Below are 16,440 nucleotides of genomic sequence, written 5' to 3'. Positions count from 1 at the left end.
TTAGCCGTCATCAGGACTTCTGATAATTAAGCCATTTGTAGATCCTAGACTTAGAAAAACTATAAAGTTTTAGTTTGGTTATTAGCAAGGTTGGTGTGTATACTTGAACTCATTACTATCATCTAACCAACAATCAGAATAATTATAGTTACCATTAGAAGTGTCAGACTGTCTGGCCTTTAACTCTGATTTGATCATCAAATGAGATTGTTAAAAATAATCTCTTGAGTAATGTCTCGACTAGAGACAATAGAGACAGCAGAGGTCTAAATTTGGGACACCTAGTTGGGAGGAGTTTTGTTCTCCCATATTCATGTTTGTTGTCTCTCTTTTATTTTTTTAAATCTTTTTTTTTTTTAAGTTTGTTTACTTATTTGAGAGAGAGAGAGAGAGAGGGAGAGAGAATCCCGAGCAGGCTCTTCACTGTCAGCATGGAGCCCGATGCGAGGCTTGAACTCAAACTGAGATCATGACCTGAGCCAAAATCGAGAGTCAGACGCTTAACCAACTGAGCCACCCTGGCACCCCTTGCTGTCTCTTGTAGTATGTTGGCTTATTCGTGTGTTACTTAGCTATTTGATAATGTAAATTAGAGGAAAATATTGCCCTTGACAATAATCAACAGAAAAAGTCAAATATTACATGTAAACTTAATATGCCAACAAAATCGACAACAAACTTCTGAGGCCCTACTGTGAGCCAGGCACCATTCCAGTTTAAAACAAAATTTTTTTTTTTACATTTATTTATTTTTGAGAGAGAGAGAGACAGAGTGTGAGCAGGGGAGGGGCAGAGAGAGAGGGAGACAGAATCCAGAGCAGGCTCCAGGCTCTGAGCTGTCAGTACAGAGTCCGATGTGGGGTTCGAAGCCACAAACTTTGAGAGCATGACCTGAGCCAAAGTTGGATGCTCACCTGACTGAGCCACCCAGGCGCTCCCTCCCTTCCAGTGTTTAAAAGGGAGTTTTGAATATTTTGAAATTAGAAGCTTAATGAAAGAACTTCTAGAGAGCCTTAGTGATTGCATGAGAAAATATTGTCCAATTTAAGAAACGTAATTACTTTATTCTGTTTTGAAAATAAACTACTATAGTGTCCAGTGGTTCAAAACCTGTAAAGCCTAGAATGGTTTGTGAGAAGTCAGGTCATTTTGAGACTTGATTTTTCCTGCTGCATAGGTGACTTAAATGAATCTGTTTGTTTTAACATTTTTAAACATGCATTATGTTACCTTTTGATGTTTTCATAAGTGTAAAATGAAACTGAATTGCATTGAACTTTCTTAGCTTTTAGCATTTAAAATTAATCATTGCAAATGATATTGTTTTTTACCCACCTTGGGAACAATATAGATACGGTGTTTCCTTTAAATTTATAGGTTTATTTTTTTAAGCTTATTTTTATTATTTTGAGAGAGAGCAAGTGGTGGGGGGAGAGAGAGAGAGAGAGAGAGAGAGAGAGAGAGAGAGAAAGAAAGAAAGAAAGAAAAAGAATGAATGAATGAATGAATGAATGAATGAATATCTCAAGGAGGCTCCACACTGTCAGCACAGAGCCCATCTCCAGGCTCAAACCCATGAGTTCATGACCTGAGCTGAAACCAAGAGTTGGATGCTTTACCAACTGAGCCACCCAGGTGCCCCCAGATTTCTTCTAGAAGAGAATCTAAATTCAGTGTAAAAGTTTGTTTTTAGTATTGTAGTTCTGCTTTATATTTGTTTTAGGTTCTAGAAATTTGGTTTGCATTTATAGTAACATGTAAAAATTGCTCAAAAATGTTGAAGATTTCATTTCCTTGAAAATATCCTTGAACAAAAATCAGTTTCTACCTAAGCAAGTACTTATAAATACCGTATTTGGAACTGTATATCACCCTTATAGGAAATACATTTTCAAGGTGATTATACCAGTACTAATGTAACTTGTAACATCTTTAGAGATAGTCTTTTGATCTGAAAACAACGGAAGAAAGAGCTTTAGCTTCTTCTAGAAAAGCTCTGGTAATTATTTCAGATGAGCTTCTCTGGAATGATGTCAGAAAAAAGAATAGGAAAACCAGGAGAGCCCAGGACTCGAGTTTAAAAGGACCTCTGACTTGTTGACTAGCCGTATTACTTAGGGCAAGTCACTTATCTGAATCTAAATTCCTTATTAAAAGAATGAGGGATTGTGATACCTTTCTTGGGCAGAGGGAAGAAGGGTAGTTATTATGAAGGTTAGGTGATAACAGGTGAAGTGGCTGAAAAGTATTCTACAGGTAATTCCTTCATTCACTCCCCTTGTGCTTGTTTTGTGCCTTATTTCTTTATTTACAAAGTGGAGCTGAAATTTTTTTGTCCTCTTTGCTTCACTTGAGGAATGACATGGCATTATATAGCTAAAGGTGCATTAATACTGCCATTAAATTGAGTATTAACATTGAGCTAAAAACATAATAAACATAGTTCTGTGTATATTAGAGCTTTTAAGCTTATGGGTCTGTGAACTTGGATAGGGAAAAAAAGTTGCATGTTTTTTACACGTTTTCTTGCCATTATTAATGTGGGCACCTAGTAGTATTAGCATTAATACAGACTGTTTCCATTAGAAATTGTAGATATTTTCATAATCCGTCGCTGTTGCAGAGATGTCGAAGTGACATTACTTGGAAGTTTAATCATTAGATCCGCTGGTAGACACTGTTACTTAATTTAAAAACACATATGTTACTATATCATAAATTTGTGATTTTTATATTTTGGTGATTGTAGTCCAGTATAGTTGGTTTTTTTATGCAATGTTAATGTATCTTATTCAAATACATTTAAAAGCATTTAATACAAATACAAATTGAATACAAATTCAAATACATTAAAAGCATTTAAAAATGCTTTTCTAGGAAGGGCTTTATAGGCTTCACCAGAGGGGGACCATGCAGGGGAAAAAGAACTTTTTTATTGTAGATGTTGTTATTGTGTTCATGTGACTGCCAGAGTTACCTTATTAATTCAGTTTATACTTTCCTTTGTTATACTGCTTCCTAATCCCCCAGTAAATTGGCAGAGGAATTCTTTTGTAACTTTTTGGTCTGTGGAGAGACACGGTTGGTTCAGAGATTGCTTCTGTGTCTCAAAAGGCAGGGAAAAAAATTACAATCAGGCGTGAGGAAAAGGATATCTTAAGAGTAAAATTAGGCAGTGTGACATAAATTATTGAAGGTTTGGTAATAGGCCCGGGATGGACGAGAGTGAACACCTGTTTTACCACCTGACAGGTGGGAAGAGTCTGTTGTGCCACTGACTTCCTAGAGCTCAAGGTGTTAGGCACGAGGCTGCTTTTCCATTGTGTGAGGTAGAGAGGAGGCTGTTTTAAGGTCCCCCTCAGAGTTAAAGGATAAAGAAGAAAATGCTTTATGTGAATGCATTGTCTGTAAACGTCGTACTTAGAGTTTATAGCCGTACGGTTACTTTTCTGCAGATGGGAAATGTGTATGCTGGCAGCATCTCTTAAAACTTCTTGTTGAGCATGTCTGTGCCATGATTGTGCAAAGAAGTAGGGTAAGACCTCTTGAAGAAATTCACCAAGGAGGGAGTAACTTTCTTCTCAGTAATTAGATATGAGGGTGGATGGGAGAAGAGTTTATTTTTACTATATATCTCTAATGTACAATGGTTTAGGTGATTATGTAATATATATGTATATGTGTGTGTGTGTGTATATATATATATATATATTTTTTTTTTTTTGACAAGAAAGAAAGGAAGACACTGAAATACAGTAATTTCAAGATGAGTCAGAGATGGAAACCCAGGACATGTATCTTGGTATCTTAGCTTTTCTTTTCTTTTTTCTTTTCAAAAAAATTTATTTTAATTGTTTATTTTTGAGAGCAAGAGAGACAGTATGAGCCAGGGAGGGGCAGGAAGAGAGGGAGATACAGAATCCAAAGCAGGCTCCAGGCTCTGAGCTGACAGCACAGAGCCTGATAGGGGGCTTCAATTCATGAACCATGAGATCATGACCTGAGCCGAAGTCAGACGCTTAACCAATTGAGCCACTCAGGTGCCTCAGTATCTTAGCTTTTCATGTGACATTTTATTAAATTGGCCGTTCTGGTACTAAGATGTTAGTTTCAGGAGAAAACACACTAATGAAATCATAGAAGAACTCGAAATGTATTACTGAGGTTAAACAGTATTACTGTGATATAAATACTTTTCAGTAATAACTAAATTGGCTAAAAACTTGAGTTTTAGTTATATCTGTACACAGCTTCATTGTAAAAAAATTTAAGGTGGAATTCTTACTTAAGTCATATAAGCTGGTAAACTGATATATGAATGGTTTAGTGGAGTACATTTTTTAGGTTCTCCTCTGATTTTTAAAATTAGGAACTTAACAGAAATAAGATCTTGATTATTATTATGTGTTCAGTTCTTTATATCCAGATACCATTTGTAAGGACACCCGTGTTTTTACATGGTTAAAGCAAGTGGCTACATAATCTGCTTTTTCACTTACCCTTATGTAAATGTTGACAGTTTGTCATAATACACAAACACCCCCGTAATAGTCTATCATGTTATCACGTAACATTGTGACTTTAATTAGTGGCTTTTATGACATGTACTGCTGTGGATGTCTTGCTAGAGGTTACTTTGTTTTGCATTTCTTTACTTCTTTGGCGTATATTCCAAAAGCAGAATTTCCTGTTCGGAAAAGATTTGAGCTTTTGTTATACATTGACAACTTACTTTCCAGAAATATGGAGCCGATTTATGGTGCTACCAGCAATGTTTATCTACTTGTTTAGCAGTACTGCTCATCGGTATTGCCATGTATAATAATTATTTTGCTAGTTTAACGACTGTATAATCAAAATGGCCTTTAAGGCCATTTGATTTGTGGTTTTAGTCAGCAGAGTTGTGCATTTGTTTTGTGAAGAGTTTGTAGAGAGTTTGTCATTTAACCATTTACTGAGTGGAGTCTGAGTGATATCTTTATATATTTAATTATTTCTTTCCATAGTAACTTTTTGTTCTGGCTATTGGATATTTTTATTCTATTAGCATTTTGCTATTTAGATGTAGGGATTTTAAACAAAATAATCTGTTTTCATCATAATGTATGTATTTTTCTTAGTCATATTTCTCCTCCAAAATTAAAATTTTTTCTAAAGTCTCTTTTTGAGAAAAAATTCACCTACTTAGATTTTATTAAATGTTATGGTGAAGTTAATAGGCCCGACCTAGGTTTATTTACTTAGAGTAATTTTGTTCTTTTGTATTAAAGAATTTGTTTTTCTTATTATGAAAGCTCTACATTATCTTAGAAGTCTACAGATTTACGTTAACTCACAGGAACTCGCTATTTTGGAGTATGATCATATTGGTCTTTTCATATGATACTGTATGTATGGCTTTATAACCTGCCTTTTTAGTAGTTCGTGGATATTTTGCCATATCATTTAATATTTTTCTGTATCTTTTTTTAAATTAATTTTTTTAATGTTTTTATTTACTTTTGAGACAGAGCATGAGCAGGGGAGGGTCAGAGAGAGAGGGAGACACAGAATCCGAAACAGGCTCCAGGCTCTGAGCTGTCAGCACAGAGCCCGAGACGGGACTTGAACTCACAGACTGCGAGATCATGACCTGAGCTGAAGTCAGTTGCTCAACCGACTGAGCCACCCAGGCGCCCCTCTGTAACTTTTTTTAAATGTTTATTTATTTTTGAGAGAGAGAGAGTGGGGAAGGGGTAGCGAGAGAGGGAGACACAGAATCTGAAGAAGGCTCCAGGCTCTGAGCTGTCAGCATGGAGCCCGATGTGGGGCCCAGACTCGTAAATGGTGAGATTATGACGGGAGCTGAAGGTGAACGCTTAACCGACTGAGCCACGCAGGCGCCCCTTTCTGTACCATTTTGATTGGTTGCCTTGAGGTCTGGCAGAGCCTACAGACGTACATGGTTTGCTTAACTAAGGTCTGAGTATTACATACGCTTTTATAAATAACACTGTAACTAGAATCTTTGTAGCTTTGCTGTTGTACATAGTTGTTATTATTTTCTTTGGGTAAATTTCCACAAGTGAAATTATTTAGCACTTTTTTAATATCAAAAAGTGGAAGTCAGGTGGGTATATGGTAGAGCTCTGGACTCCAGGGTAGATGTCAGAAGGCTATTTGACCATTGATTATTTGTGTGACTAAAAGCAAGATATTTTCGTTCAGTTGACCTTGTTTATTCAACTAAGGAACCATAATGTGACCTGTCTTGTCTCCTCAGCTTTTTGTTAGTAGAAAATTAATGTATAAGAACATACAACTATGGAGTATTCTTTAAATATTTTTTTTAATGTTTTATTTATTTATTAGGGGGTGGTGGAGAGAGAGAGACAGAGTTTGAGCTGGGGAGGGGCAGAGAGAGAGGGAGACACAGAATGGGAAACAGGTTCTAGGCTTTGAGCTGTCAACACATCCCCTGATGTGGGGGTGGAACTCATGAACCACGAGATCATGACCTGAACCAAAGTGGGACATTTAACCGATTGAGCCACCTAGGTGCCCCTATGTAGTATTCTTTAAATACAAGGCGTTGTTGAGTAATCGTTCTATGTTCAGTTGGTAAATAAAGAGGTAGAACCTTATTTTCTTAGATGATTTAGAATTTCACTGAAATAAAACAAGGTGGAGACTAACTTGATTTTTAAGAGAGAAACACTGGTCTGAAAACACCCATTTTTAGAAGCTTCTTTTAAAATTCAACCATATCCTTATTTGTGGATGCTTTTGTGAGGCTCCCCCCCCCCCAATTCTCACAGTTCATTCATGTAGATGAATTAGGTTTGTCGCAGATTTTAAAAACTTAGCTTGTGTAAAAACCTGTTTTTTGTGTGTGTGTGTTGGTCTATGATAAATTTTTTCTTTCATGTCAGTAGAGCTCCTTATTAAACCTAAAACTTTAATGCAGATTTTCTTCTTGAAAGATCCTTTTTATAGAGTATAACTGGAAGTAACTCTAGTATTGAAAACTTGGATTCATTATTTTTTATAGGAAAAGGAAATAAACCTACCTTTATTTTGTTCAAGTATTAGGTTCATGTGTAACTTCAGAGTATCAGCAAACCTACATGCTTGGTGTTTATTTACCTGCCCACCTGGCCCTGTGTTTGTGGACTACTTTTTCTGTAATTTAGGTGCTTTAACTTAGTTTATACAGCCTGGCATATAATTAATGCTCAGTTTCTTTCCCTGGTTTTTCCTTGCTGATGAGAGATTGAACAGAAGGGGCACCACAGCTGTATGGTTTAGTAAATAACATGAGCAGTACGTGTGGAAGCTCTCCTGAGTGTCTCCTGAGTCCTCCAGCATGTGGCTGTGGGGGTCTGATATGAATACAATGTCAAGAAGTTAATGTAAAAATTAGTCTAAAACAATTAAAATTCCTAACACTCTGCTAGGAGCAAGCCTGAAATACCTCTGTAGTGATACATACACACAACTCGGGGCTTGCAGGACTCCCGCACTGGGGACTGGGTTCGGGACACGACCTTTCTACACTTGATCCTAGGCAAAAGGCTGAGCACCGATAGGGACATGAGCTTTCTGTCCAAAATTAAAATTGTAAAGAAATAAGCCATAATGAATTGAAAATAGAGTAATTTTATAGTGAGAGAAAATAAACATAGGGATAAACGGAAGATTCAAAATGTTGTAAAATAGCATGGCATTATTAAGATTTTTTTTTACAAAGCTGAAAAAGAATTTCTAGGAATAAGAATATATAATTACTGAAATGCCAAACTATCAAAGACATAAAACATAAAAACAATGGAAGAGAATTAATGATTCGAGGAATGTTGCACACAGAGAGAGAGATGGAAACCACTGACGTGATGCTTAGAGAAATGATATGGTTTTAAATATAAGGCAAGACGTTTTAAAAATATTCCCCAGAAAAGGAGATTTATATTTATGTTTTTAGTAACTCTGTCACTGCTCTGTTCTTTTTCTTGGGCGTGGAAATATTTTTGAAGACAGGCACATTGACCTGAAATGCCTTTAGTACATGGGAGTTTGGAAGGTTCACAGAGCCCATTTACTAAGTAGTTTAAACATTAAAAAAGAGGTAAATCTAGAATAGATCTGGTTTTTAAAAAAATATAGTGGTTACACTGTAGATACTAAAATATTCCAACAGTACAAACAAGAAAAATTCCTAGTCTTTTATATAAATGGATAGTGTAGCTTGGGGTAAAAACTTTAATGGTAGTATTATATACTGATTCAAAAAGTACCTGTATAATCTGGAAACCTTGCTGTGATGCAAGAAGTTCTGATGTAGACTTTCATGTCTCATTTGTGTGTGGAGTTTAAAGTTGTTCTATGTTCTCTGAAGAGATGAAGTAAACTTTTTCAGTATTTTATAGATCGTGTGTTTTTAATATCTATACCAATGTACATACTTGATCATTTTACATATTCAGGTGATAAAAATTGTTTTTAAATATTCTCATTGACAAAAAAGGGGATACTTTATATTTGGAGTTGCCTTATACTTGGGCATATTTAGTTAATGTCCTTAATGTACATACTAGAAAAGAAAAAATACTGGGAGTTACTTAAAGGTTTAATTTTAGGAATTAGAAAATGAGCCACAGAGTAAAGCCAGCTAATGAGAAGAAAAACGATGAGGAAAGAGACAGAAATTAACAACAACAAAAAAAGAGCAATAAGAGAAACAGAAGATCAGCCAAACTGAAAGCTGACCTTCAGACAGCTAAACTAAAGCAAACTTCTGGCAAGAGTAATCAAGCAAAAGGGAAGGTAAAATTTAACAGTATTAAGAATGAAAAGAGGGTCATAACCGCCAATGTAGTACATATAAAGAAATCCTGAAAGAATACTATAACTTTCTAGAAATGTGTCACCAAGACTTGGAGAAAATCAGATTTGGCTATGGGGTAGAGATTTAAATGTTTTGGTCATGTTATATTTGAGGTAATCTTTAGACTTTGAGCAAGCAAGTTAGGCAAGTTCTAAAGAGACAGATTTGGCAGTTACTAACTTAGAAATGATGTGAAGGGCAGGTCAGTTTTGAAGAGGTTTGAGGACCTGAGATGGTAAGGATCTGAACTCAGACAATAAATAATAGAAGGAAGAAAAGGGGATAGAGAATGAGATGGGTCTGAGGAACATTGAAGATTCATCAAAGTAGGTGACTGTAGGAAGGGAGTGTTAACATTTCCCTAGCTAAGAGTTAAGGAAATGAATTCCATGGTTCAACTGTTAGATAAAAAATATCTCAGGAGGAGGTTCCTTTTAAAGAGAGATTTATTGGCACATGATTGAATAAAATTTAGGGAAATGACTTCAGTGTTTCATTTTTTTCCAATTTGGACAGTTTTCTGCTTCATTAATTATAGCATCTTAAAAAGCTGTAATATAGTTTTAAAACAAAATTATATATTGATGCTAGTATAGTGGATAAATTTTCACAGCAGAGAGATTATCAGCGGAAGCTGATTTTTAAGTGATTTATCTAATGTACCTCACTGTGGCTCTTCAAACTGGAATAATCATTTTTTCTGGACTAATGGTTAAGAATGTTAGATCTTCTGGTTGGTTTGTTAGATGTTTTTAAGAACGTTTACCCTAAGACAGTATAGCATGATGGGTTTCTTGGATTAGGATTCACTTTTGCTTTACACAGAGAAGATAGAATTTAACATTGGTCTTAAGGACAACTCTAAATTTCAGTGAAGGCCACCAGCTTACTTGTGAGTAGCATGCAGAGTGCTAGTGTGTGGTCTATGACTGTTTAATACACCTTGGGTGAATAAACTACTTGATACAATTTTTTCTACCTGGATTTTTTAAATTCCAAGAGAAAATAGTTTTCTTTAAAAGTTACCTTTTTAGAATTTATATTAATCAGAATTTCCTTTTGTCTTTGGTGTACAGAAAAAAAGGTCAGAAAGTGTTTTTGAGTTCATCTCTTTAGAATTTGAATCTGTGTCTCCCCTTGACTATATTCCTTTCTCTACCAGGCTGAGTGTAGAGGTGAACCTGACTCAGACAGAGACAGTATTTGGATCCGTAGCAGTCTTGCTTCCTTGCTTTGTGTTGTCTCTGACTGAATTAAAACTTTGAGTTGGTGATTGGTGTGCTTTATATGATGTTGTTTGAGATGTGTGCTATTTTAAATCACAGTATAAATATTTTTAGAGAATTAGAAAGTAATAGATCTCTTTTGCTTTCTTTTTTCTTTAACTGAAGGTGACAACAGAATTCATAAACGTGAATTTTTAAAGAAGGTGACAAAAAGAGAAGGAAAATGCCGAAACCAGTAAGTGTATTTTTACCGCTGCTTTTACCACTACTTACTTAATAAAATGTCAGTAGCATTAAGTTCCTCTTGGAACAAGGCAAAATATTATGGTAGAGTCATTGGGGAGGAAAAAGGCACTGATCCTGCTGCCGGTGTCTTGTTTTAGATTAATGTGGCTAGAATGAAGTATTATGTGAACTAATGAAAAAGAGGTACAGGTAGCACCGTAGTTGAGATTCGTGGGTTCTGGAGCCAGACTTCTTCATTTGTATCCTGGCTCTGCTGCTTACCCTCTGTGACCTCTGTTAGATTACTTCAGACTCTCCAATTCTTAATTTCCTCATATAAAAAATGGAGATGTAATTAGTTACTTAAGAGAACTTGGTGAGAATTATGAGAACTTGGAACATTCAGTGCTCAGTAAATAGTAACTTCTTATTAAGCAGGAGGAAGTAATGAGAGGTTGGAAGGATCCATGCATTAATTTTCTCATAGTTCTAGCTTTGATGCTAGTGACACCAATGCTGATATTGTATAGTCTTAGATTTTTTAGTTTAAGGGTGTATGTATGATTTTTACCTAGTTGTATAATTAATACAGTTTTTGACTAAGATTTATTCCTTTTTTCTTGGGATAAATGTTTTTGCTTCATCTAACAAAATTGAGGTGTTGTCTTTCAATGTTTCTTTTGGCCACCTATCTTTTTAAGAAAGTCATTGGTTATAGCTATTTGAGTTTCCTAGCATGAATATCTCTTTGGAATTACTTTAAAGACTCAGCAGGTAGGTAACAAAGAGTACATTTGCATTGTTGCAGATGCAGATGACACAGTTGTTTATGTGGAAAATCTTCAGGAATCTAAAAACCAACTACTAGAACTAATAACTTTAGCAAGATTGTTGGACACAGGCTTATATTTTTAAAAATCACTAGCCTTTCTTAATATCCTGGTATAAAATTTGAAAAATGAAATTAAAAAATATATTTGTAACTCCATCAAAGATAGGAAATACTTTGGAATAAATTTACAGAAACTGTACGAGATCTCTACAGTGAAAACTTGTGGGAAGTTAACGACTTAAATTTGCAGGATAATATTCCGTAATGTTCGTAGATATGTCTAGAAAATACTATTAAGGTGTCATCTGTACCCAGTGTAATGGTAGAATGAATGCAGTTCCATCACTTCAATCCAAGGAGGCTTCTTCGGCTGACATTGATTAGCTGATTGTAAAACGTCTGTAGAACTGCCAACATTTATATGGAAGAGCTAAAGCAATTTTTAAAAAGAAAAAAGTTGGAAAACTTACACTTCTGTACCTTAAGACCTAGTCACAAACTACAAAGATAAGATAATATGGTGTTGGTAGATAATGGAATCAGTGAAACAAAAATGCAACTACCCATATGCATTCATTAGATTTTTTACAAGACTTTCACACAATTCAATGGGGGAAATAAAATTCTTTCCAACAAATGGTTTGGAACAAAGGGTTATCCATATAGAAGAATATGAATATTGGCCCTTATCTCACAATTTACACACCGAATTAACCCTAAGTGGATCATAGACCTAAATACAAAAGCTCAAACTGTAAAACTGCTAGAAGAAAACATTTTTGTGACCCTGGGGTAGGTAAAGTTTCTTAGATAATATACAGGAAGTTTTAACCATTTATTTTGTATTTTTACTTCTTTTGAAAGTTTGAACCGTTTAAAAAACACATTGGATTTCATCATAGTTAAAAACTTTTGTCCTTTGAAAGAGAGCAATGAGAAAATGAGAAGACGAAACAGAACAGGAGAAAGTAATTGAATATACAGTTCCTCTAGAACTCCATAAGATAACCCAGTTTTTTAAAAATGAGCAAAAACTTTGAACAGATACTTTACAAAAGAACATATATTGATAGCTAGCAGACACATGAAAAGATGCTCAATGTCTTTAGTTACAGGGAAACACAAAACTACAGTGAGATAGCACTTTATAGTCACTATAAGGGCTAAAATTAGAGCTTGATAATATCAAGTGTTGGTGAGAATGGGAATCAACTGGAGCTCTAATATTTCTGATAGGAATATGAAAGTTTATAGTTACTTTAGAAAACTGTTACTATAATTGAGTGGAAACATTGACGTATTATTCCTTAGAGTAAGGATTCAAAATTATATGTGCAGGTAGATATAAATTGTATATTAATTTGATTTCTGTGTTTTCCACTGATCTGTTGGCTTACTTTTATACTTAGTAGATACGTAAACTTGGTCAAGTCACACTTCGCAGACCTGTGTATATACTTTTAAATGTTTATTTTGAGAGAGAGAGAGAGCTCGCACGTACACAGGTGGGGGAGGGGCAGAGAGAGGGGATCCCAGTCTGACCCCTGATTTATATAAACATGGAAATTTACAGCTCTGTTATAACAATTAGCAGGGAAACCCCTGATAAAATGATCAGTATAGAAATGAGTTGCATTTCTACAAAAGCAAAAGCAGAAACAATTATGTTATGGAAAAATATTTCATCAAATCTACGATCTTTTGTTTGAAACTCTTTAAGCTACATGAGTTTCAGTATTCGGAATCTTTTGGATTTTATAAAGGTGAATATATACTTTATTATGTGCCTCTGTCATGTCATGAAGCTTCCCTCAAGACCTGGTGTATCACCTCAAAAACATTAATGTTTTTCTATGTCAGTGTGTGAGTATTCATTTGAAATGGTATAATTAAACTCACCAGCTAGTCACCCATCACTTCATGTTAATAAGGTTTTGCTAGAAGTTAGCTAATAAACTTGTTTTCAACGCCTTTGGGATATCAACGGATAGTGGACCTGTATTTATAATAGTGACAAAATCATAGTGATTTATGGGAACGATATCTAACAAATGATTAATATGATTTTTTTTAAGATTTTATTTTTTTAAGTAATCTCTACACCCAGTATTGGGGAGCTTGAACTTACAACCTTGAGATCAAGAGTCACACATTGTACTGACTGAGCCAGCCAGGTACCCAAATTAATAGAATTTTTAGGGAGAAAATTAGAAACACTTTTTGGAAGATTTTAAAGAAGACTTAAATTAATGCACAGAGAGAACCACAGTCATGGATAGGAAGAGTCAGTATTGAAAAGACGTTATTTCTCACCTCAGGAGACTAATGAATTTAGTGTTGTTCCATTTTAAATCATAGGTATTTTGAAAATTTATGATTTTATGTGAAGTCAGGAACAAGAAAAAAGAACCAAGAATAGCCAAGAAGTCTTGAAGATAATGAGCAGAGACTTTTCCTACCAGATAGCAAGACTTTTGAAAGATGTAGTAATTAAAACAGCGTGGTTTTGACAGAGTAGTACGTCATCCAGTGCCACAGAATAGCGCAAATTCAGAACCCAGACCTGTAGATATTTGATATGTTTCAGTTGTCTTCAGGAAGCAAATTAATCAATATACATCACTTAGATGTTTTAAATCCCCATGTCATTATCCTCATGGAGATTAAAAAATGAAATTGGATCTCTACCTCAAATCATAAGCAAAAATCATTGAAGACAAGTTATGGAAAACAACTTTAGTATGAAATAGAAGAGTATCTTCAAGACTCCAGAGTAGAGATAGATTTCTTAAATATGGCCTAAAATAGTGGCACCCATAAATACAACATATCTTCAACATTAAAGTTAATATGTTTATTATAAAGGACACTTCAAAATAGAATGACAGACTACAAACTGGGAGAAGATTTTTTTTTTTTTTTGTGATACAAATAATTATCAAGGTATTAGTATGTAGCATATGTAAAGATTGGCTACATAGTAGTGAAAAAAAAAAAAAAAAGACAACCCAGTAGAAAAATAAGCAATAGATGTTAACAGACATCCAAAGATGAGGAGACTGAGTGGTCAGTAAACATAATATATTAGTTTTGTTATTCTTTAACAAATTACCACACATTTAGTAGCTTAAAGTAGTACCCATTTATTATCTCATATTTGTGTAGGTTAGAAATAAGGGATGATAAGATTGGGTAGGTTCTCTGTTCAGGGTCTCCCTAGCCTGAAGTCAAGGTCTATCCCAGCTGCATTCTCCTCTGGAACTCAGGGTCTTCTTTCAAGTGTATTCCTATTTGCAGAATTCATTTCTTGCAAAAATGATCCATCTTTAATTACTGGAGGCTGAAGTTCCCATTTTCCTACTAGCTGTTGGCCAGGGACCACTCTTAGCTCCTAGAGGCTGGTGTCAGGTCCTTGCCCCATGGCCCCTTTAATTCAGCAGTGGAGAACCTCTTTTATATCAAATTCCTGTCACACTTTGAATTTTTGTGACCTTTGCAACCAGTCAGAAAAAAACACTTTGCTTTTAAAGGACTCCTGTGAATAGCTTAGCTCCACTCACACACAATCCTTCAATTTTGAGGTCAACTACATCTGTAGGTGAGGTCAAGTACATCTAAAAAAAATGCCTTCTGCCGTGTAATGTAACATAATCATGAGGGTGACATCAGGGGATGAAGATCATGGGGGCTACCTTAGATTTCTGCACACTATACCTATGAAAATGTTCTCAACCTCTTTTGGAATCAGATCTGCACAGTGAGACCGTATAGAGATACCATTTTATATCCACTGGATTGTCAGATATTTTAAAAATCCAGTAATACCCATTGTTAGTGAAAATACAGATCAGCAGGACTTCTGTTGTTGGAAGACAGTTTACTTTTTCATGGTAAATTTGACTTCATACTTTATTACCCAGGAGTTCATCGGAGTATTTACTTCTAGAGACACTCAGATATATACATATTAGGAGACATATACAGGAGTGTTCATAACCGTATTCTTGATAACCAAAAAATTAGAAACAATGTCCACTGACGAGAAAGTGGGTAAATTATTTTCTAACAATAATTGTATAGCAATAGAAATGAATGAATTATAACTACTCACAAAAAAAATCAATGAATTTTAGAAATACAAAGGTGAAAAAACATTTGTTTAGACTTTTTTCTTTAATGTTATTTTGAGAGCAAGCGAGAGATCACGGGTTGAAAGGCAAAGAGAGGGAGAGAGCATCCCAAGCAGGCTCTGTGCTGTCAGTGTAGAACCTGACAGGAGGCTTGATCTCACAGACCATGAGATCATGACCTGAGCCAAAATTGAGAGTCAGATGCTTAGTTGACCAAGCCATCCAGGTGCCCATAAACTTTTTATTGAAATAGAATATACATACTGAGAAGAACATATTGTATTTAGTTGATGAATTTTCATAAAGTAAAATATACTTCTGTAGCTATTGCCCATATCAAGAAAGAAGACTTTCTTATTCAGTACTGTACAACTTTAACACAGCTAAAAATCAAGAAAAACTAAATATTTTACATAGAGATACCCACATTTGTGGTGAAGCTATTTTGTTTTTAATTTTTTTTCACCTTTATTTAGTTTTGAGAGTGCGTGACTGTGCATTCAGGGGACGGGCAGAGAGAGGGAGACAGGATCCAAAGCAGGCTCTCCACTGTGAGCATGGAGCCTGATACAGGGCTCAGATTCGTGAACCTACTGTGAGATCATGACCTGAGCTGAAATCAAGAGGCAGCCACTTAACTGAGCCACCCAGGTGCCCCAAAACTATTCTTTTTTTTTTTTTTAAATGTTTGTTTATGTATTTATTTATGAGGGAGAGAGAGCAGGAGCAGGGAAGGGGAGAGAGAGAGAGGGAGATACAGAATCTAAAGCAGGCTCCAGGCTCTGAGCTGTCAGCACAGAGCCCAACGTGGGGCTCTGACCCACAAACCACGAGGTCATGACCTTAGCTGAAGTCAGGTGCTTAACTGACTGGGCTACCCAGGCGCCACCTCAAAAGTATTATTTGAAAAAAAAGAATGACAAGCAAAAAATTCAGTTTATTGCTCACCTGTGGGGGATTGAGGACAGGGAAATTCAGAAGAAATAGATTGGTATCCACAGCATAATTTGCCATTTCTTGTTATTAAATTGAGTGGTAGATTTATGGGTAAAGAAAAACTTTTTCATTACTCGGTTTCTGGTGATAGTTGTATAGGTTTTCACATCAAGCAATTCTGTAGTTCTGTGTACTCATCAGTTGTGGGTTCTGCAGTTGAATTCATTC

The 16,440-nt window shown here is 35.4% G+C and overlaps 1 protein-coding gene across 2 annotated transcripts in view; it reads left to right on the top strand.

Moving 5' to 3' along the window:
- Positions 1-16,440, top strand: part of RDX (radixin) — a 91,710-nt gene that overhangs the window by 6,476 nt on the left and 68,794 nt on the right. For both annotated transcript variants that reach the window (XM_047878683.1, XM_047878682.1), the window contains exon 2: positions 10,255-10,324. In XM_047878683.1, the coding sequence (XP_047734639.1) occupies positions 10,313-10,324 (12 nt within the window). In that variant the 5' untranslated portion in view covers positions 10,255-10,312. The remainder of the gene's footprint in view (positions 1-10,254; positions 10,325-16,440) is intronic.

The sequence above is a fragment of the Prionailurus viverrinus genome, chromosome D1 (assembly GCF_022837055.1).
Source record: "Prionailurus viverrinus isolate Anna chromosome D1, UM_Priviv_1.0, whole genome shotgun sequence".
NCBI lineage: Eukaryota > Metazoa > Chordata > Mammalia > Carnivora > Felidae > Prionailurus > Prionailurus viverrinus.
Note: the sequence above shows the minus strand (reverse complement) of the source record. Positions and strands in the feature narration are given on the sequence as shown.